The sequence below is a fragment of the Pieris rapae genome, chromosome 1 (genome assembly GCF_905147795.1).
Source record: "Pieris rapae chromosome 1, ilPieRapa1.1, whole genome shotgun sequence".
In the NCBI taxonomy this organism is placed as follows: Eukaryota; Metazoa; Arthropoda; class Insecta; order Lepidoptera; family Pieridae; genus Pieris; species Pieris rapae.
In genome coordinates, this window is record NC_059509.1 from 7,910,230 (window position 1) to 7,932,602 (window position 22,373).

A 22,373-nucleotide genomic window follows, 5' to 3' on the forward strand; every position below is an offset into this window, starting at 1 on the left:
TGTTACTACCTGCTAACTACAAATTCGCTATTTTTACAGAATAATAAGACACATCAATAATTGAATTTATATAAGCTCTTGAATTAAATAAAAGCTTGATTTATTTATACTGACCGACAAAGTATATTTTTAAACTGAATAATGTACCATACAAAGAGGTTAAACTCTGAAATTAGACTATTATTTAATATAATATCTCATACCTACCTATCATCTTAGTGATAAGTAGGTTACGACAAAGGAAGATTTCAATTAAATAATTTCTTTTTTCTTTTTTTTTCCTTTTGGCTCTAACACTGTTTGTGCATTAGCCAGCGTCAAGTATGGAAATAATTTTTTTAAGCACTTTTTCGGAAAAGTCAACTTCAATGGTCACATTATATTAAAAATTTCCAAAACAGACTGTGTACAATAAGTTTTTAGGCAAAATATTATCATCGCAGCTGTGACATGACAGTTTCATGACATCTTTGTGACTTTGATGTTTGACATCAGATTACATTTTCAACTTGAAATTTGCGAATTGATTTGTAATTTGTGCAATAGGCCGTGTATCAAAATTTACTGTGTTTAAAAGTTATTATTCCGACCTCTGAACATAAAACAAACCTATTATGGCTTTGCGTACAACAAAGGTATTATACAACAGTAAGTATCTCTTACATAAAATTTCACACCAATTATATTTCAGTGTTATATAATGATTCATCCCTTTCAGACAGCCTAAGGAAGTGGTGCTACAACCTCGCGGGATTTAATAAATATGGTTAGTAATATGTTTTTTAATAAAGGATTTTCTGGTGTCTTTTTTTATACTAATATGAGCTGCCTTTGCCTGCAATCCGACATTATTTACATACTTTATAATTTGCACATTTTTGGTTGAGAAAATAGATGTACATGTAGAGATTGAAAACATTTTTAATTATGAACAGGGTTACTTCGTGACGATTGTCTTCACGAAACTGAAGAAGTTACTGAGGCTCTCCGCCGTTTACCTCAACATGTAGTTGATGAACGCAATTATCGTTTAGTTAGAGCTGCCCAATTGTCCGTTACCAAAACAATTTTACCAAAGGAGGAGTGGACAAAATTTGAAGAGGACAAACTCTATCTTACCCCAATTGTTGAACAAGTAAAAAATGAAAAGCAAGAACGTGAAAACTGGGAAAAAAATAATTAAAAACAAAGTGTTAGTGTATGAATTTTTTGTAGGTTTTAAGTGAAAATGTTTCAAATCAAGGAATAAAACTCTTATTTATGACTTTGTTGTTTATTTAGTTTGTTAATATACATCACATAACTTGATTAAACTAAGATTATAATAAGGAAAATTGATTTAGTGACCATTCTTTAGTCTTTTTTAATTTATGATGGATACAATTACTTCTTAATAATTACATAGGAATGTATAAATCTTAAGAATCTATTAGTATAGTCACTATTTCAACAAATATTTAAGATTCATGTCATTTAAAAATGAAACTCCATGGTATTTATTCTTATATATTTTAAATGTATGAGTAAAAAAACTAATTTAATCATAAAATTATGCTGTAGACATATATAATTTTTAGAAACATGATAATAATATTTTTTTTATCAAAACTCTGTACAAATATTATTATATTGCAAGTATTACTAATAATACATACTGTATTATAATCTAATTATATAACATTTAGTTAAAAATAATTGTTTTTGAAATCAAAATAACTTTGCAGTAATTATATACATCAGTAACATTACTTACATATTTTCTTAAAGAATCTGAGCACATGACATAACAAAAAAAAATCAGTTTTTACATTTATTAAGTAAACAGTCTCATAAAATATTGATAAATGAACGATTTAAACAAAGATTCTGAGAAAATTATGTTATGAGTATTGCAAACATTTTATCCTGAATTCATATTTGAAATATTTATGGATGTCCAGAAATGTGAGCCACAAACAGTATGATCATATATACAAGACACAAAATTGTTGTTAGACTTTATACTGAAGTATTTGAATGTGTCCATTAAAAAATGAATGACACATTACTTTAAAGTTTATTATTAAAAATAAAGAAACCCCCAATGAACCAAAAAATAATTGTTTGTTAGGAGAAGGATGATTATTTCAATGGAAATATTTTTTTAAGGAATTAAATGCCTTCTTGCTTATATTAAAAAAGCAGGAAATAAAGGGACGCGATATTCGAGACAACTGTCAATAAATAAAATAATCTTTTGTGTAGCTGATGTATAGAAAAAATAATTTTGAAAACGTATTTCATAAGGAGTAAAAGGCGATATTTGTGTGTGTTTGTTTATACTTAATTTATATATTATAAATAATTATGAAGCTAATAAAAACATGCATGCAATCAATGAAAGCATGATCTAACAAGGGGTTCTTTGGCACTAACTTTTAAAGAAGCCTATAATATGTTAGAGGTTTTTATGTCATTACATTACACTGGACTTATAATATCTTGTATTATACATTCCTATCTTAATTAATGTTTTACTAAAAATTACATCTTTTGGACATAATATTCAGAGAGGACATGATAAAATATTATGTAAATAATTTAGTGATATAATCATAAATTCGATATGTTATATGGCAAGTTAATGGCCGGAAAAAATTAATGGAGTAAAAATTTAAGGGAAAGCTAAGTCATTGCCACATTTTATAAATGGAAATTTCCCCAAATAAAAACTTTAATGCCTATAAAAAATCAAAATTGTTTGTTTGTATAAATTATATTTACGAATTTGTCCGTAATATAGTTTAGCCTGTCTTTTGTCAGACAGTATTCATTCCTTGCTGTTAACCAATTTTTTTTTCTAATATGTTTCTAAATATTTTTTGCTTTCACATTTCTACTAGATGCGGTATAAATAATATTTAAATTTAAAAATAGGAAGTCATAGGTAGTTCTTTAAGTAATTTAAACTACCTACAGTTTTTAACCCATATTGTCTTTTATAAGGCCTGTATTGTAAGCCTAATTTTCTTGTTTGTAATTAAAACATCACATTCATCAACCAAAATCATCACCAGTGCAGTTAAATTGCAAAATGTTAATTTTTGATGTTAACAGCAAGAGTTTCATATAACCAATTATATTACAATTCCTCATCACCTATAGCTTCAAAAGCGTTATTTTCCACACAGTCCTTGCCAGTTTTAAACGCGACAGATGCAAATTTCTCTGTTAACTTCTGAACTGAGAATATTTCACGAGAACTTCCTGAAGTGCAAGAGTCTCCATTCTAAAAAAGTGAACAAATTATTATTCATACAATATGACTCTAATTGATTAAGTATATAGATAACTGATTTTTATCATAATATGTACAAACATATGTGTACTATCACAAAATTCATAATACTTTTTATAGATTCTGATAATACATCAAACTTTAAATTCAAACACATAAATAGAGTATGACAGGAACATTAATCCGAGCCCCTTTGGTAAAATCATAAGTTAAATAGGCTAAGAATTTAGAAATAATAGAATACAGGGTTTACTTACTATAGAACTAAGTGTATCGCTAGATGATGAAGGTGTTATTAATTGACTGGAGCCATCCCGACGCAAGTAGGTGAGACTCGCCCGTTTGCAGCGTGGTGATATAGGACCCTCACCATTCTTTTGACGCATCAACTCATCGACTATTGACTGGTACATTGATACAGGGTGAGTTGTATGATAGGCTCATTTAAATAATAACACACACAATAGATTGACTTCTATCATTTTCAATTTTGGGGATTTGTTGATTTGTATTGAATAGGTGAATTTGAATATGTGAACAATTGGTAAAATGTGGAAATCTTGAGACATTAAGTAAATCAGATTTATTTACATATATGAATGTTAAAGATTTAATATTTTCATAATTAAATAAACAATTTTTGTAAACAAAGCTACCTGTAAACATACACTGATGAATATTGCATTTTCAGTCTTCAATGTTACCCAAATGAGATTATCCTTGCTTATAAGATATTCAAAAGAAAGCTCAAAGTTTTTTGTTGGTTCTTCTAGTAAAGATCCATTTTGTGAATGATCCAGCTAAAATTTTAATGTTTAAAAATAAAGTGTGACAAAAAGAACGACATGCTATAGAATACTTTTAAGCAAAGTTTTCTTAAAAAATAGGCAACATGAGATTGCCTAGATTTTGCCAGGAGATTATAATAAGTTAGACTCACGGAATGTAGAGTTGTAATACGCCAACAACGCATTCGTGTTACTTTATATCGCTGCTCATGGCTAGGATGTGTTACACTTGTAAGTGATAATTCTTTACATGCTAAGGACACTCGTACATTTATTAAAGCACCACCCATGTCGCCAATATTTACTGCTTCTGTTAAGCCCTCTCCAGCTGGTATTCGGCCATAATGCCTTAAACTTCTAGCCAACTCAATGTACTGTTTAAAATAAACAATTGAACATGTTTATTACATACTAATACTAATACTATAACATACTAATTTCTAAATCTATATGATAAATTCATTAAGCAAAAGTTAAGAATATATTATAATAAATATGTAACTGATATATTGTTGAAACATCTGCATTGCAATCTATATTGTTTACTATATTTTACCTCTTTCTTTTGTTTTTTTGATTCATGTGATGAAAGCATGACTTTAGTTTCAGAATCAGCAGTAATCCATCCTAAATCAATATCTTCTATAATTTGAAGATACAATAAATCTATTGACACCCTGTCTTGAACTAGGTCCATATCATAACAAGGATCCCAATAACTAAAAAAATCAAAATATTGTAATTTAATATATAAAAAGTATTAAAATAAAAACAACATTAGTTTTTATTACAAATTTTATGATTTGTTAAAAAATTATGAAAAAACTATTTATCTTATATAGTGTTAATACCATAAAATACTTACCTTTTTCTTAACACAATTTTATCTTCAGGTCTAACATATTTCTGGGAAATATATGGTGATTCAAAATCTTCCAATTTCTTAAAACTTGGCTGTCCATCTTTTGCACAACTCCAGTTAAATAAAAACAGTGAAAAGTATTTTGTGTAATCTTTAGGGAGATTCACATAATTACAAGCTATATCTAAAACAGTACTTGATGTGTCAGTTGATGATACCGACAGTGGTATCCTATATCCATTCATCAAAGAGATCTCTATATCAACAACATGAACTTTGACATTATGTGTTTCTTGTTGAGCAGTTAAAAGGAATGTCATTAATATTCCTGAATTAGCCAAAACCGGATTTTGTCCAACTGAAATCCAAAAGTAATTAAAATTCATTTATTTCAAATTTTAAGTTTTAATAATAAAGATTAAGATACTTACTTAATTGGATATATTTCTCTAAAAGAATTCTGCGTTCTTCTAATTGTGAACTAGTGAGAAAAAACTTTTTTGGTGGAAACTGTGGCAATTTATAATAAGAGTATTGTGCCTGTAATTGCTCGTGCAGACTAAGCAGCTGCTTAAAGCGAGCAGTGCAGTGGAAAAATCCATCAATATGTATGTTGAAGCCCTTTAAGATAACAAAAACGCAGCATTAGTAATTCAAAGCTGAAATACGTTGTTGATTCATAAATACCTAAAGGTCATTAAAATATATTTTTTTATTAAGTTATTAGCCAAGAACTATTTTAACATATTTATTAACTTCTTGAGTTTACCGTGTAAGTAAGTCCATTGTCGTCTCGAAATTGTTGTAAGTCCGGAATAGAAAAATGCATTTTGAACAATTTTCAAGACCATATCATTATATTAACAAACTTAGTTAAAAAAAACTGTTAAAGCTGTAGGTTGTACACAAAATACATGAAAGATGTAGAGAAAATCATCAGACGTTAGGCAAAAGCAAAACAAAACTCGCCCACTTTGTGATTTGTTGTCAAATGTCAGCGTATAGTGTATACATACAAATTATAGTATAATAAATAATAATACATTTTGGTAAATTGTCTTTTTGGCACTAATTGTTGAGGGAAGGGTCTGTAACCTTAACTGGAATTTTAATATGTACACATGTTACTAGTATAGATTTTCATTTTAAATATAAATATACTAATAATAACAAATTTACAAGAATCAGTACCAAATAAAACGTGAGAAAGTGAATGCTATCCAAAATAATCACTACCAAGAAACCGACTTAAATCAGTTCAAATATTGCACCACTAGATGGCGCTGAAATACTTATACAACGCGCTATCGTTATTATTTTTAAATAGCGGTAACTATTAACTACACACACAGCGTTACTTCCGTCAGAAAAAAAATCCGAGTTACTGGCGGCTTACTGCCTAGTCGCGCCTAAAGACTTACTGCTTACTTATCTTCAAATAATTGAAACTATTTTGTTAAAATTTATGAATATAATGAACAGAATCTTATAAAAATAACCATAGATTTCTTTTACTGTCTTAGGTTAGAAACAGGTTCAGATTCATCTGAACAAGAGTGCAATCGTAAAGTGATTGTTTCTTAAGATGTAAATTTAAAGACATTGAACATGGTTTAAAGTAGATGTCGTTAGGAGTTGTTGTAGTTGTACGCCTATCTCGATAATTTTTCTTAAGCGGCAAGCTTCTTGTCTGTAGTAAAGATAAAATAAATTTAGTAGTATCTAATTTATCTGTCAGGAATTTCAAATGTCAAATCTTGATACCCAACACTATGAGCTAAGAATGACAATAACATTTTTTGAAATATTTTTTGTGTTATGTTTTCTTTTTCATTAACGCAGTACAAACTACAAAACATAAGTTTAAGTATATTAGTGTAAACTTGTTAACATTATATACCATAAAAATGCCCGGCTTGCCGGTTATTAGTATTCAGTGTGATTGGAACGACGCTTTAAGGTGACTTTTAATTTAAATAATGACAAATAAAAATAAATTACTAAGGCTTACAATTATATTTTTTTACAGATTACCACAAAGTAAGGTGTGGATATCAATGAAGTATCTCAACATGAACAGTGTTCATGATAAAATTACAACATCTCTCAATAAGCCAGATGTAAAAATCAAATTACATGTACCGGAAACCTTTCAATTGATTTCATATTCTAATCTTAGTCTTGTATTAAGACATGTTGAATCTGACTTAAAAGTTGCATTTGTAGCTCCAACGAAAGTCCATGATTTGCACCAAAAAGCTATACTTTCTGTGTGTGCTGCTGAAAATTCTCTGACTGTATCATCTTGTGAGGGTGACCAGCTTTTAGTGTGGGATAGCAGAACTAGTAAGTATATATTGACACTATTTTTCTTCACTATCTTATCTAGATAATTCAAAAACTGTCATTTATTATAGGTGAAACATTATTGGATTTGAAAGGGCATGGTGGCCCTATTTACAAGTGTCGGTTTTTTCCATCTGGAGTGGTGTTAATATCTGCTGGAGCTGATGGATCATGTAAAATTTGGTCAGCACAATCGGGAATTAACCCTGTTACTCTAAAAGGACATGTCATGTCTGTTGCAGACGTTTGTATAATTGATAAAGGAAGAAATGTTATTTCTGTTAGCAAGTAAATATAATTTTACATTGAATTGATCTCCTATGTAATTATATATTATGTTGTAGTACATATATTAATTTAATTAATTAATAATAGTAGAGGAATTTAAGTTTTTTTGTTTTGACCTTCTGAGTGCCTCGATTCATTCAAGTTATTATTGCTAGAAATAAGAATTCAAAATATTGGTGATTGATTTAAATGCTATTGGCTATAAGGCAGATACATTTCTGGCCTGTTTCATTGAAGATAGATTTTATAGACCAATAGATCCTGACATATTATATGCTTTTCCCCAAAACCCATTGTTCATTGTCTGCTTGGAGGTCATCTATGCTGACAATTTATATTAGCCCCAGGTGGAAAAAGTATACATTTTATGTAGAGCAATATTTCATTGTATGTGTTGCATCATAATTAAATAAGTTTTGACTTGATTGTTCAAATTGTCTAATAGGGTTGGCGCCCAGCATAATATAATTTATTATATTTATAATGCTAGTTTTAAATAATCAAAAAACTACTAAGTAAATAATCAAAAGCATTATAATTATTGAACAAAAAATATTTTTAGAGATGGTACAGCAAAGTTATGGGATGTTGGTGAATCAAAATGTTTGGAAGATGTAATTAAAGATAGAGGCCCTATTAATTGCTGTGCATTGACAGTAACTCAAGATGAAGTTACTGTTGACAATGATAGAGAGGTAAGTAATTGTAATGAAGTATATTTAAGGTAATGAAGTGAAACTTCTTTAGCCCTATGAGGGTAAAATTATTATGGAATGCCACAAAGATGTGCAGCATTTTTTTCATGAGAAAAGAGAGAGATAGAGCGATTGAGCAGAAAGAAGATCGAGACAATATAGATGCTATTGGTTAATGTATTTATTTAGAAGTCACATATAGACACATTTTACAACTTTAGCTGGATATTCTGTTGCATTTTGTGGAGTAAATGCAGATTTTTCGAGCTATACTCCTAGTATGCTAATTTTTAGATATAGTTAACTAACGGTAGTAGTAGTAATCTTAAATGTGATTCTCGTACTTGATCATTATTTTATTGCAGAGTTCAATCAATATACATAATAATAATAATAATAATTTATCTGAAAAAATCAAACAAAATTGTATGTAAGCATCAAAAATCAGTAATATTAATTGTAATGTAAATGTAAATACTGTTACTTAATATATCCTACCTCAATAAATCAACTATATAACCCAAAAATATTTAATAAAAATGTTGTTTATAATATTACTGATTAATCTAGGGATTCATGCGAAACCGATAAATCAGCGATACTGTGGGTTTGCCGATATATCGTCGATACTTTCAAATTTCTTTTAAAAAGTAATGTAAACGCGCAACTTATTTGATCTAGTTCGTTGCGAATGAGGCGCGCACTACCTATTCCCGGGGAATCCCCGCGTTTTATTCAGTGTGTTTCTCTCACTCGCCTTGTCCCCACGTATTCCATTTCGCTAGACACTTTAGTTGGATTTTAACTGCTATTGCGAGTAGTATTATTTCGATACCAAATAAAATAAAATACAGAACTACAAATATCTTATCAATGTTAGTTATTACAGTTATTTATTTTAATTTCATTATAAGTCTTTATTCATTATTTTAATAACTAAACCTTCAATCTTATTCAAGGTTTGTGACTGTTTATATTTTTTACTAAAAATTATCGGCATCGGTATAGTATCAGCAAAAGGTATATCGATGCATCCCTTTTTTTATTGTGGGAAATAAATTTACTGACACCTGCGCCGGGGCAACGATTTAAAAACGACATGGGGAGTGACGAGGGATTCAGTCCGCATGGTGCAATGGACAACTACCTACTAAAACCCAATTCCCAAAAGCCCCATCCGTTCGCTATGGACGGAAGGCGCGGTAACAGTTTCCCATAATCCGTGTCTGCGTAAATTGAAATAAGCATACAATGAGTATGTGAGTTTCTAAAATATATTATGTATTTACTTATAAATAATAATATATAAATACTTATTACAGATTGGAACAGCAAATAAGCTGTTAGTTATTGGATGTGAATCAGGTGAAATAGTATGTGCTCACATAGCAAAGAGAGAAGTAATATTTCATAAACAGTTAGGATCACCATGCAACACCTGCATTATTATTGAACAAACCATAATTGTGGGATGTGCAAATGGAAAAGTAAGTCTTTTGAGGGTACTTCTTTAATTGCAAAAATGTAAAATATTAAAATATGAGAAGGTTTTTTTACTACAAATGAGATAATAACTATTTTTGATCAATAAGTGGGAAAATATATTTGTGTCAGATGGGGACATGGAGGTTTAATAATTATGAAGACTAAGTACAGTTTAATTTAAACATTTGTTACATTAGCATAAGCTAAAGCCCTGCTCTTATATTTTGTGTGTTATGAATTGGAGTGCTAATTGTTAATTTACCATTAGAAAAGATAATTCAATTTCTGAATTAAATTCACAGAATACTCCTTCTGACTTAAAATTAGCAGATATTCAGAATAATAAGAAGGTTAGGGTTCAGCATGGTTAAACTGAAGTTAATGAAAGGAAATTTGTAACAAAAATATTTTTTATGTTTCAGATTATACATTTAAAAGTGGCAGATGGTGAAATAATAAAAGAAATACATGAGTCTGCTAGCCCAATTCTTTGTATGGGTGTTCTCATGAATGGCCTGTATGTGGTTGGTAGACAGGACGGGAATTGTGCTGTGCTCTCAGTGCAAGATGACTTTCACTCTGTGAGAGTGCAGTTAACAGGCTCCGACTGTGATGGCATAAGAGATTTATCATTCAATAGTAAATGGATTTTTGTAGGTTGTCGTGATACAAATGTGAGAAAATATGATTTTAACCAAATAAGTGTACATTTTAAGTAACAAGTGAAAGGCATTGCGCAGAGAATATTTTTATTATAATTGATGTATTACTTGCGATTTAATAAAAAACACGAGTCCCTACATATACAAGATTTTAGTTGTAATGGCTTGATCTGAAAAGGTAATAAATTGAGGTTATTTACTAAGAAATTGAAAGTAAATTTAAATTGTATGCCAAACCCAACTAATTTTGAGAAATATACGCCTTTTTTCGCAAGTATCGTTTTTGGAAATAAAAATAAATAATGCATAATAATGAAAGTTTGATGATTAAAATAATGTGACTTCAACCAGCAAAAAAAAATGAAAAGGTTGGTTGATTACTTGTTATCTTATAACGCACCTTAGGATTGTTCTCTTTGAAATAATGTTTGTAATGGTTTATACCAATACAAAGCCTTTTGTATAAATGGTGCCATACTTTCCTATCGGAATCAACGCTATTCTTTAATTGTAACCACTCTTTTAAATAATCATCTTTATCTTTTCGTGTTTTTATACTATTTGCTTCTGCAAAAAAAAATTTGTTATTGTAATTCAGGAGATATGAAATGCTAGCCGTTCAACATAGATCGATTAATACCATTTTGTCGTAATTTTGCAGTTACGATGTTTGTTACACAAATTATCCAATTTAACCATTTTTCCATATTTATAACAACATTGTAAAGTCCCTTGCACATAATACGTACCTCGTGTTGTCGTATTGGTTTGTATTCTGGAAATATTATTTTAGTTTTATTCGGTAAACATTTATACAATGAGAAGTAATTATTGATATTAACCGGTATACTGGTCGGACGAGAAATTTATTTCAATGGAAAGCCCAGTTATCTTTCGTTTAAAAAGTAGGCTCTACCGAGAAGACCTTTAATTAATGACAATGAAACCTATAATAATTAAATATCCAAAGATGACCAATCGAAGATTTAACGTATATCATTAGGTTAACTTGGGTTTTATGTTCGAATTGTAAGTTATTGGAGAACTGAGTTACTTATGTCAAATGTGCTTTGATTGAAAATCCTCTAAAATCTATAAAGTTAGATTACATTCTATTTCTTCATATTAAAAATACATACTTGGATTTAACTTTATTTTCTCTGAATCTGTTTGTATTTGTTTTTCTTTGGTGAGACCTTTTGCTGATGAATCTTCAATTTCTGAAGCAATGTTAATACACGACAAAACTTTGACTGTTAATTTTCGATTATTCTGTGATTTGTCGACATCATTTATGAGTATTAATTTACTATCTCCATTATCACCCTTTTCGTGTGACCTTTTTATGTTTAAGCAAACAGAATCACTTCCTTGTGTAGTATGATATGAATCTTCATCTTTCGGTTCTATAGCTGTATATGCATCACATATATTTCGCAAAAAGGTCTTTTGTAAATCATCACTGTCTTTGAAAATTTCCTCACTTAAATTAGAAAGCTTTGTCACAAATTGTTTTTCAACATTTTGTTCCTTCTCTTTTAAAGTAATAGGAGAGGGAATTGATTTCTCATCTGCTTCATTAATGAAACCTAATGATATTACGGACTTGCTAACGGTAGCAGAAAGTTTTGTTGTTAGAGGAAAAAAGTTTTCAGGCCATGTTTCGTCAACATTATCTAAATAGATATAATACAATTTAACAATGCAATACATATTCTTAAAAGAACATTTAAATGTTGATAATATAAATAAGTGTTTTGACTCACATAGAAGGTGTGTATTTGGAGGGGAAAAATTAATATGTTTAAAGTAGTTTCTTTGAGAGCTCGATGAAAGTTTTTTGTGCATAAAGGTGGTCTCATTTTTATTGTACCTATAATACATAATAAATGCAATTTAAAATGTAAAAATTTAATTTATTTGTCTTTGTAACCTACAATAAAGTTTATAAACTTCTTACATGGAATCACCGTCTATTGGCCGTTGTTCGTTTCCTGAAATTTAAGTGATATCTATCAATTACTAAAGAATATATAATAAATTTTAAAAGCATGGTCAGGTAGAAGTCCTATCGATTCAATTGCACTATACATATAATTACCGATATTTGTATCAGAAAATTTTACTTTTTTTAAACTATCGTCGGGCCATTCATCTGAATGTTTTAGCTCTAATTGAATATTTTCTGTGCTGACATTTGTATCTAACCCGTATTCGACAGGTGGTATTGTTTCAGTTACTATGAGCTTATTCAAAACGTCGTCCTCTTGTATTTGCTCTGTATGGGTGTTATCGGGACTTTCTATTATTTGTACATTTTCTCTATTAGTAACGCTTTCTTCGTTTTCACTATTATTACTTTCTTTTATGATATTATTATCTGCACTGTGAGTGCTTGTATCTTTGGGCACATCGTAGTAAGTTTGGTTGTCAAAATCATTTTTTTCGTCTGTATTTGTTGTTGTTGCTCTGTTGTCTAATTTGCTAGGGTTGCTTTCTGGTGTATCTGTTAACTTATCAACAACTATTATTTCAGTATCATTAGATATAAACTCATTCACAGCTTGATCTAAAATAACCATTTTAGGCAAACCAGCCATGTCTTTGGTATTTATAACATCATTTGCATTTATTTCCTCTTTATTGATGGCTATGACTTCTGATACTGTGTTATCAAGAAGATTATTAACAAAACCATTTATTTGACTGTCATATCCACAAACGCTGTCAATTATATCCAATAGAATAACATCTATAATTTTGTATTCATTTGTATTTAAAGCTATGTTGTCTATATTTATGTCATCGTAACTTAGTTTGTTTAAAGTAACTTTGTTTAATGATAAAATTGATGAATTGAAACTACTGGTTTCCGATGGATAATTCTCTTCTAGGTACGATATGCTTTCAGATTTGCAATAATCCTGAAAATAACATGAATAATTACATATTATAAACATTGGTACTTTTACTTGATTACAAAGACTTACAACTACTGCTTCAATCAGATCATCGATTATATCCCATACATGTCCTTCCTTTTCTTCTAAGTCTAAAAATGAAATTTAGTTTATTAATATTTATATCGAATATTCTAAGTTGATTTTTTAAAATAATTTTAGTTGCCTTCAAAGTCATCCATCATTAAATTAATCTCCGAGTCATCAAGAACACTCGCAATCCAAACAGTCACCTGGAAAATTTGAAATAGGACTTACTAACTATTGGATTGTAAGGGTTAAACATGAATTTTTTTAAACACTGTTTAATTTGAAAGTTTTAAAAGATTTCATTTTCATTTCATACACAAAATTACTTATGAATTGAACATGCATAGAACGTGTGTGTATATTTCATACTTAACACAAAAGGGTGAGAAATTATTACTTAATATTTTTTCTTTTAATTTAACTTTACTTTGTTTTAAGTCGTAACGTCACTATAGATTTGTTTTGACGTTCAATATTGCGACACGCGATAAGATAACGATGTCTAAATAAACAAGATTCAGTAAAAAAATCATTAACTCATGGTACCTTTTCTGATATTTCGTTTCGTATTTTTTTATGAATACTACTGGTACTTCTATTTCTTCTTTGAAGAAGATGTTCGATGTCATTGCTTACGATTTCGGTAAGATTTTTCAGACTGAAAATATTATTAATATAAACACATTATTTCTTACCCGTTTTGATGTTCGTTATTAAATTTTTTACCTCTTTTGTATTGGTATTCGTCCCGATGGCAATAACTTCAATACAATTCTATGCCCAAAAAAAGCGCAGAATAATTTGGCTTTATCGAAGTTTCCTTTCTTTATAAACTTTAATTTATTTGATCTGAATAAAAATGAGAATCATGAAAATTGCATCAACTACTACATTGTATAAATTATTATTAAAAGAATGTTACACCAGGAAGTACCTTGATCGTTTGACTTTTTGAGATTTAAAGCAATAAATTGCATCATTAATATGGACCACGGGTTTTGCATCCATAACGTGTTGTCGCAACCTGTCTACCTAAAAAGACAATTAATTAAGTACAACACCTCTAAAACAAAATATTAGAACGTATAAACTTTTGTATAAATTTGCAAATATATTAGCATCTCATACTTTCGCAATAGCCACTACCAGGAGTGTTTGGTATTCCTTGGTTACTCTACAAACGTTTAATAATAGTAAATTATTTTTTATTTAATAAGCCAATATTTTCTTATTAATGACGTTACAAATCAACGTAACGCGAAAAGTGCATCAGATATAGGTAAGTACCTATGTACGAGAGTCGAAATATTTGTTAGGAGACCGTGCCTTACAGAGGTTCATACCGCTAGACACTCGGATATAGATATATTTATTATATATAGAAATAGAAAAATATATGACATTTCTAATAATTTCAATAAAATGTAATTGATTAAGAAAGTTAAAAGTTTAATACCTACCATGAAGTTAGGGAGAGTCTTTCCTCTATTTCTCCAAGTATCAAGACATTGACGCTTTGTCGGAATAGCTAGTTCTGCTATTCTCATTGGACATCTGCTATACTCCTTTGTATTTATACCTGATTTACGTTTGCTACGCCTATGATTACTATAGTAAAAGGAAGTTGAATTTTGAACTATGCTGCTACAACATTTCACAAAAAAAATTAAGTAAGTAGTATTTTTTTATTAAAAAAAGATATAATAATTAAATCGATTATATATTATATTCTTAGGCTATATTCGTATAAAACATACTGCATCTTCTTTCCATAGCTGTTTATATTGACATAAACTGGCGTAAACTGTTCTTGATTTTTGCTACAGTTGGGTTTCTCCTCCCGTAGCTTTGCCCCGCGAAGGACTTCGCTATTCACGCCTGTGTTGGCCCAAAATTCGGTAAAGTCTAGAGAATTTGTTTCAAAATATTCTGAAATTACACTTTAAGTTATTGAAGAAAGTTGTTTATGCAGCTTTATACTGAGTATAAATATTTAACACGCATTAGATAGTGACATGGGACTGTCCATACTTAAAATTGTACATATATAATTTAATCCTATACGTAATTCTTGTTCTAAGAAAAAATATACTCTACATTTTACATACCAGAACCCATTTTATTTTTATTTATTCTATAGGAGACGTGATCACAGAATTTACAGAAAATTTAAGGTCTTTGTTTCATAATAGGTACAAATCTCGTAGGCCTAGAATTCTAAAAATTACACGACGAATCGATAACCTTCTTCAGTTAAAAACATCTTACATACCGAAACCACCGACAGTGGCACTTAATTTTATAAACATAAGTAGTTTAAAGAAGAATAAAGTATTTAATCAGTAGTTATCATCTTGAAGCTTCTACAGAAAGTAGAAACAGAATACTGTTTTAATTTAACAAGTAACACTCGCAGTTGGCGGGAGATTTCAAAAATGTAAACTTTTGGGGAGACGTCAGACGACAGTATACTAGTATTTCGACATTTTGGATATCGATACGTACAAACGATTTTTAATTTAAGGATTTTTATAGGAAACCTATAGACATTCTGAGTTATCGTTAAACATATGGATATTACATTTTATAGCACAAATACATACAAATATACATAATATATAAGTTATATATACAAGTGTTATGACTTACGAGGCAACTGTAGTCTGTGGAGGCAATAACAAATAATTTCATTGTTTGGTCAACAAAAATATATAGTGACTGCTCACTGCAATACTAATGCAAGATATTACAACATATTTTTACAGATGTGTTACTGAAACACGTATTTAGGTGCGCTGATTTATTTAACTTTATGTGTTGGCTCTCAAATTAAAATAATATTAAAATACTAGTAACTGTCAAGGTGTATAGAAATTATGCTTACTCGCTTCTTTGATTTAAATACAATATACAGTCATTCACACTTCACAGTGTTTTAGTAATAATAAGCTAGAACGAACGTAAGGTTCATTGTTATACTATATAAGGTAAAACTAACGAATTTAAAATCAATCTATGAATTTCGTAGATACAGCTTTATTGAAAAATTACAAGTTCATTGCCCCGTGCATTTGGTACTGTTACCTGAGAGTACAATAACATCTGTTATTGACTAGTTCAGAACAAAAGACTAAAAGATGTGGTCGCATTTAGAACGTGGCAGTTCGCCAGTGGATTGGTGTGAATCTAACTATTCTATTACACCTATGATAGCAGAGTTTGTTAATACAGTAAGTAACATTTAATTATAATTTTTTAAGCTACAACACACTTCATTCTTTTCAATTATTAATAAATATTTATATAAAATAAGAATTTTTAATTAATTTGGTTTTCTAATAAGAACTCTTAATAATTTTTTAATTACATATATTTTTCAGATAAGCAATGTTCTCTTCTTCTTACTTCCCCCAGTATTAATACACCTATTTCAAGGCTATGCAAAGTTCTTTAATCCTGCAATTAATGTCTTATGGTTGTTGTTAATGGTGGTTGGGTTAAGTTCTGCCTATTTTCATGCTACCTTAAGTTTAGTTGGTAAGTAGTTAAATATTTTTATAACTGAAATATGCTAATGTAAACCTAAACTCACAGCACAACTATTTACTTACAGGGCAACTTCTAGATGAGTTAGCAATACTTTGGGTGTTCATGGCAGCATTTGCAACATTTTTTCCAAAAAGATATTTTCCAAGTTTCTTAGGTGGTAATAGGTAAGTTTTTTTCTACATATAATTCAGATTACTATTTTATATTTAAAGTATTCTGGCTCTGGCTCATATTGGGCTCATAAATTATTATTATTATGTGAACCATAAACTAGCTATGAAACCTATTGTTAACCTACTTATTATTATCGCTGATAAAGTGGTGTGTGAAATGCTATGCAAATAGTTGGTAGCATATTGACCTGTTTGATTCACTTTTTTTTTCTCTTGATTTATATGGTTTTACAAAAAAATATTTCAACTTCAGTCCATTAACCAACAAATAACTTTTAAGGAAAACAATTGTATATTTGTTATATAAAAGCTAACATTATTTGGTGATAATGGGATTATTGCATGACTAGGCAACCTTAAGTATGTTTAAACATCTTAGCATTATTTGAAGGCTAAACTGAACAATGAAAATTGTAATACTTGCAATTGCACTTAATCTACAAATATTAGGATGCAATTTTTTTGATTACATAATTGTTGTAGATCATCCTTTATTCTTAACTCTTGGAATTATTTTTATGTACGATATCAAGTCGCACTCTAGGGCATGGAGTTAATTCCATAAAGATTAATCTTTCTCTGCTAAGTCTTATGATGTTTAAGCTCATTTTACCAGCAAGTCAGTAAGTAATTGCACTTTAATAAAAATTCTATTGATGCTCAGTCAGGATTCGAACATACGATGTCAGGGTTCACCTAGCTAATATAAAAGTAAATTAGCAGTGTTAATAATTTTAAATGCTAAAATAAATATTTTCCGTATTATTTTAAAAGATTTTATATATAGATATTTAAAATATATAAAAACCATTCCAAAAATAAACTAAAAAGAAATGCCCGTGTGGAAGCACACATAGATTGGTTTTGTTTTGTTTGACGTCAGTACGTTAACTTAGAATTATAGCTGTTAAAAAATCCTCGCCAAAAATGTATTAGATACAAATAGGAAAAGATTTCAAAATATAAGTACTCTAAGTGCAAATGTCCTCAGATATCACATTGGTATGTGCCAACAATGTTGTCCTATTTGACCCTTATCAGAATTAGGTAATGGCCTACAACTGGTGATTAGAAATGCCTACAAATTTGACCTTTAATATCGCGTGTGCAGAATTCGTAATCCGCATTCCCGGAGTAATACGTCCTATGAATTTCACATGGTTTATTGCAATACATTCTTATCAATAAGTTCGTGGTAATTCCACACAGTTATTTTATTATAGTTTCGCCTTATGGTTGTTGCATTTTACAACAATTAGTCTTCGACATGTACTGCACACGTTTCAGATAATTAAGCGAAATTATTTTGAGAAGCTTACACTCTCTTGTACATCATGTATATATCTATTCGGTTAAGACTAAGTTACCAAGTAGGTAATGCAATCCCGATCCCGCAAGATATCGTGCCACTTTTCGAGATCAATTCCGAGGCGTATTATGACGAAATCTCGTTGGATTAACGAGATAAAGTAGATAATCTCTTCAATCAACGAGCGTATTTCTGTGCGTCAAATAAACAACAGCAGTGTAGTCATATCTATGTACTAAATTGATGACTTGGAACTGTTGAAAGGCTACGAAATTTTCCATTTGCTTAGAAAATATTTCATATGCAAGGAAATTAAAAATATAATCAAACAATTATATTGTCTGTTACCCTTTTAAACGCGTCAACTGCAATAAAAACCACCACGACTCTTCAAGAGGAATTAGAAAACTCTGAGAGAAGCTAAAAGTCATTCGCTAGGTATCACTCATAAAGAAGAGATGAATCTATATAAGTGGGGTACCTTTTCACAGTTCGCTTAAACTTAATAGCTTACTCATGCTAGTACCAACCAGTGTTAAGCCTGAGACATTTTTTTTTGCTCTTGGAAACAAAACATATGGCGGGAAGCAGTCAGTACTGTCGATGCTCCTTGCTTCTTAGGAAGGTATTTCCAAAATCAATCCTAAATATGTCGGATATTCTAACTTGAATTAAAATAACGAATGAATATGTTTCGTGATATATTATATATACCTTATTAATAATAAATAGTAGGAAGTTATAAAAATGTCGTATCTGAAACTATTCGCGGAATTGAATTTCTTAATCCTACAAGGTCTTGAAGTAACGATCTCGATTCGAGATTGCTTTGAAATTATACATATCAATCACTGTTTAATGGTGAAAGGGACCGAGAGCTGATCCTAATGCCTTTATGTCTCTATTTGTGTACAAAACAATTTTCTATAGTTGAATACGTTTCTATTATTTTGTCTGACATACAAAAATATTGTGTTTTAGGAGATTGTTAGCGTTATTTGCTAGCGTATTCTCCGTGTTATCGACGGGATTTCTCGTGATGCATCCAAAAGCCAATGCGTTCGCTCTGATGACTCTGGCAGTACCAGCACTTGTATTTCTTTGCAAAGAATTAAAAAGGTATGTTTTTCTATTAGCTTGAAATGCATTATAATTATTATCGTATTAATACAAATTCAAAGGTAAATATTTTATTATTAAAAAAATAAAATAATAAATAATATAAACGAAGTTAAAGAAAAATAATTTTAAAGTCATGTTATAGGTATATATTATATAGATTATTTTTAAGAACAATTTAGTTTTGTCAAATTGCCTCTTCCGCCTATAATTTCCTTAAACAATTCAAACAATAATCAAATAGAGACATGATAAATGCGAGCACGAAGTAACACGATACAGCTATCTAATGACATAATGTTTCCAGAGTAAAATGTGCGCGCGTTTACCGTCTCGGTCTGCGATGTGTTGCTGTGAGTCTTCTGGCAATGTTCTGCTGGATTATCGACCGAATGTTCTGTGACGCCTGGCTTTATATAAACTTCCCGTACCTGCATGGAGCCTGGCACATTCTCATCTTCATCGCAAGTTATACAGCCTTAGTTCTTTACGCATATTTTAATGTTTCTGAAGAGAGGCCGGAGCAGAAGCCGCAATTAAAATACTGGCCGAAAAATGATTTTGAATTAGGAATACCATATATAACAATAAAACATCCGTACAAAAAGGATAATTTAGCTATTTAATTTTTTTTTTAAATTTACTTTTGTGACTTAGCCTGAAATGATTTTATTATCAGTATATACTATCTGTGATGTATAGTTTTACTAACAGTGATTAAGTGCAATTTGTAGTTTTTAAGATTTCCAAAGTATTTATTTAAGTTACTAAATCAATAAAAGTATACCGTTTCATTTGGTAGCTAGCTTGGTACAAAACTGATGAATTTTTAATTAGTTTATTAGTTTTAACTAATTGTTTGTCATATTTTATACTATTATACATTTTTCACACACATAAAATATATTTTATTCAAATACTAATGTATGAAGTGTGTACTAGTTCAATAATTAATATTGCCAAGTTTATTATTACAATATTATTTAAAAAAAGTTGTAATTTTTTGTATTGACCTTTTTGTAATTTATGCATTAATATTTTGTATAATGACATATAGTGATGAAATAAATTTTATAATTTGCTACAATATACATGCATTTTGTATACACCTATTTTCATTTCGGGCGTACAACACAAGATTTACTAATTATCAGATAATTATTATTATAAGATAATAATGATTAATTATCAGAAATATTCTAGGATCATTTATGAGTATATATTATTGTGGAATACATTGTACGTTCATACCAGATTCTAAAGATTTGTTTGTTATTAAAAATGATCCACAACTATTCATGATATACACTGACGGACTCATAAACTGCATCAAAGTAAAAAACAACTTTGAAATACATAAATATTTTAACCAAGCATGCAAACTTTCTACACAGATTTAAATAGAAACGTCTAGATTGGTTCGTTAACTAACTGTGTAGGGTACATAGGTAATATATCCTTTAGTTTAAATTTATGTACTGGAAAGAACCTTAAAACTTTTTTGAAGAAAAACAGAAATTAATTAATAAAAAAATTGGTTTTAACAATAGACACAAACTTTATGCTAGGGTTTTTTAAAATGTTTTAATAAGGTGTACCTATTACCTCCACATGCCCTTGTTATGGGTTCTAATCGGTTATGCATAGATTTGATTAAGGTTATTAAAACATCTTGCGGAATATTGTCCTATTCTTCTGAAAGTGCTGTTCTTACTCGTGCCATTGTCGTAGGTACAGAATTTCTCGCATAGATGTTCAATGGCATTAAGATCTGGGGTGCGTGCTGGCGAATTCATTGTACGTATCCCAACCTCTGTGCAATATTGTAGAACTTGTGCATCACCGTGCGGCCGGGCATTATACTGCATTAAAGTTTTTTTCGCCTATAAATCCCATGTAAGGCACCACGTGATCTTCTAAGATCACTGTTATGCAGCGATGTGCAGTCAAACCCCCTCTACTACCGTTATGACGGACCATGTCTATGAACACAAGTTCTGTTCGCCCGTTAATCGATATGACATCGCAGACCATGCACGAACCGCCTCCAAAGGAACACGCTCCTCAATGTCCACGTCGACGATAGACAGCGATCATCTGCACCATATAAACATGTCCTACACTCGTCTGTGAACAATACGGAGGCCCATCCAATTTAAGTGATCACGCGCAAATCTTAAGCGAGCGTGTCTGTGAGTTACAGACAACTTTGGACCATTTGCTGATCTAAAAGAGGTGATATCCGCTTCCTTTAACCTTCTTATTGTTCGTGCACTAACGTTTACTCCACGCACTTCATTTAGCTCTGTTTTGATGTCAATTGACGTGAGGAAACGATTTCGCAGGGAAGTTGTAACAATAAATCGATCATCACGACCGGTTACTCAAGTTCTGCCTGTACCACGTCCCATCACCATCTCCTTTTGTAAGAACCTGTCTCCACAAACCTTTTCTATATTCTAGAAACCGTAGACTGGCTTAAATTTAAATTTCTACCAATCTTTCGTTGATCCAAGCCCTCCCGCACCAATGGTACCATTTGAGCAGCTTGTTCCGACGAAGTATCCATATTATGGTACTTTCGATGATTTAAAAAGCTAACCCAATAATTCTGGTGGTAACAACAATTCAATGTCAAAAGAATAAAAAATCAATAAGAAGCAATTTTAAAGAACACGCAAATGTGTGATCTGATACTACTATAATAGTAAATTTTCTTTTCCCGGCTATATTCATATGTTTTACTGCAGTTCTATTTTAAAATATTGTTTTTTTTTTAAGATTATGGGGCAGTCTCTTCATATTTATATAATTTGATCTAAAAAAATTG

General features: G+C 30.1%; 6 protein-coding genes across 6 annotated transcripts; 3 read left to right on the plus strand and 3 right to left on the minus strand.

The window, feature by feature from the left end:
* Positions 1-484: 484 nt before the first annotated feature.
* LOC111003810 (cytochrome b-c1 complex subunit 7) lies at positions 485-1,264 on the plus strand. The gene is made up of 3 exons (XM_022274510.2): positions 485-648; positions 719-766; positions 936-1,264. Exons 1-3 carry the CDS (start codon positions 615-617, stop codon positions 1,181-1,183), a joined length of 330 nt encoding a protein of 109 aa, XP_022130202.1. The 5' UTR covers positions 485-614; the 3' UTR covers positions 1,184-1,264.
* Positions 1,265-1,996: 732 nt separating this feature from the next.
* Positions 1,997-5,920, minus strand: LOC111003880 (sorting nexin-17). The gene is made up of 8 exons (XM_022274622.2): positions 5,697-5,920; positions 5,359-5,548; positions 4,931-5,285; positions 4,622-4,784; positions 4,218-4,439; positions 3,934-4,077; positions 3,535-3,681; positions 1,997-3,268 (listed from the first exon to the last, which is right to left on the minus strand). Exons 1-8 carry the CDS (start codon positions 5,754-5,756, stop codon positions 3,122-3,124), a joined length of 1,428 nt encoding a protein of 475 aa, XP_022130314.2. The 5' UTR covers positions 5,757-5,920; the 3' UTR covers positions 1,997-3,121.
* Positions 5,921-6,685: 765 nt separating this feature from the next.
* LOC111003843 (proteasomal ATPase-associated factor 1) lies at positions 6,686-13,364 on the plus strand. Its single transcript, XM_022274568.2, has 6 exons — positions 6,686-6,887; positions 6,957-7,273; positions 7,345-7,561; positions 8,124-8,256; positions 9,579-9,743; positions 10,164-13,364. Exons 1-6 carry the CDS (start codon positions 6,835-6,837, stop codon positions 10,458-10,460), a joined length of 1,182 nt encoding a protein of 393 aa, XP_022130260.2. The 5' UTR covers positions 6,686-6,834; the 3' UTR covers positions 10,461-13,364.
* LOC111003844 lies at positions 10,539-13,456 on the minus strand. Its single transcript, XM_045630801.1, has 5 exons — positions 13,394-13,456; positions 12,505-13,327; positions 12,364-12,397; positions 12,170-12,276; positions 10,539-10,573 (listed from the first exon to the last, which is right to left on the minus strand). Exons 2-5 carry the CDS (start codon positions 13,001-13,003, stop codon positions 10,539-10,541), a joined length of 675 nt encoding a protein of 224 aa, XP_045486757.1. The 5' UTR covers positions 13,004-13,327; positions 13,394-13,456.
* Positions 13,457-14,115: 659 nt separating this feature from the next.
* On the minus strand, positions 14,116-15,808 carry LOC111003905. The gene is made up of 4 exons (XM_045630805.1): positions 15,151-15,808; positions 14,854-15,001; positions 14,328-14,425; positions 14,116-14,242 (listed from the first exon to the last, which is right to left on the minus strand). Exons 1-4 carry the CDS (start codon positions 15,153-15,155, stop codon positions 14,116-14,118), a joined length of 378 nt encoding a protein of 125 aa, XP_045486761.1. The 5' UTR covers positions 15,156-15,808.
* Positions 15,809-16,046: 238 nt separating this feature from the next.
* On the plus strand, positions 16,047-20,515 carry LOC111003892 (alkaline ceramidase). Its single transcript, XM_022274645.2, has 6 exons — positions 16,047-16,183; positions 16,422-16,623; positions 16,774-16,930; positions 17,007-17,106; positions 19,406-19,543; positions 19,851-20,515. Exons 2-6 carry the CDS (start codon positions 16,531-16,533, stop codon positions 20,167-20,169), a joined length of 807 nt encoding a protein of 268 aa, XP_022130337.1. The 5' UTR covers positions 16,047-16,183; positions 16,422-16,530; the 3' UTR covers positions 20,170-20,515.
* Positions 20,516-22,373: the final 1,858 nt, after the last annotated feature.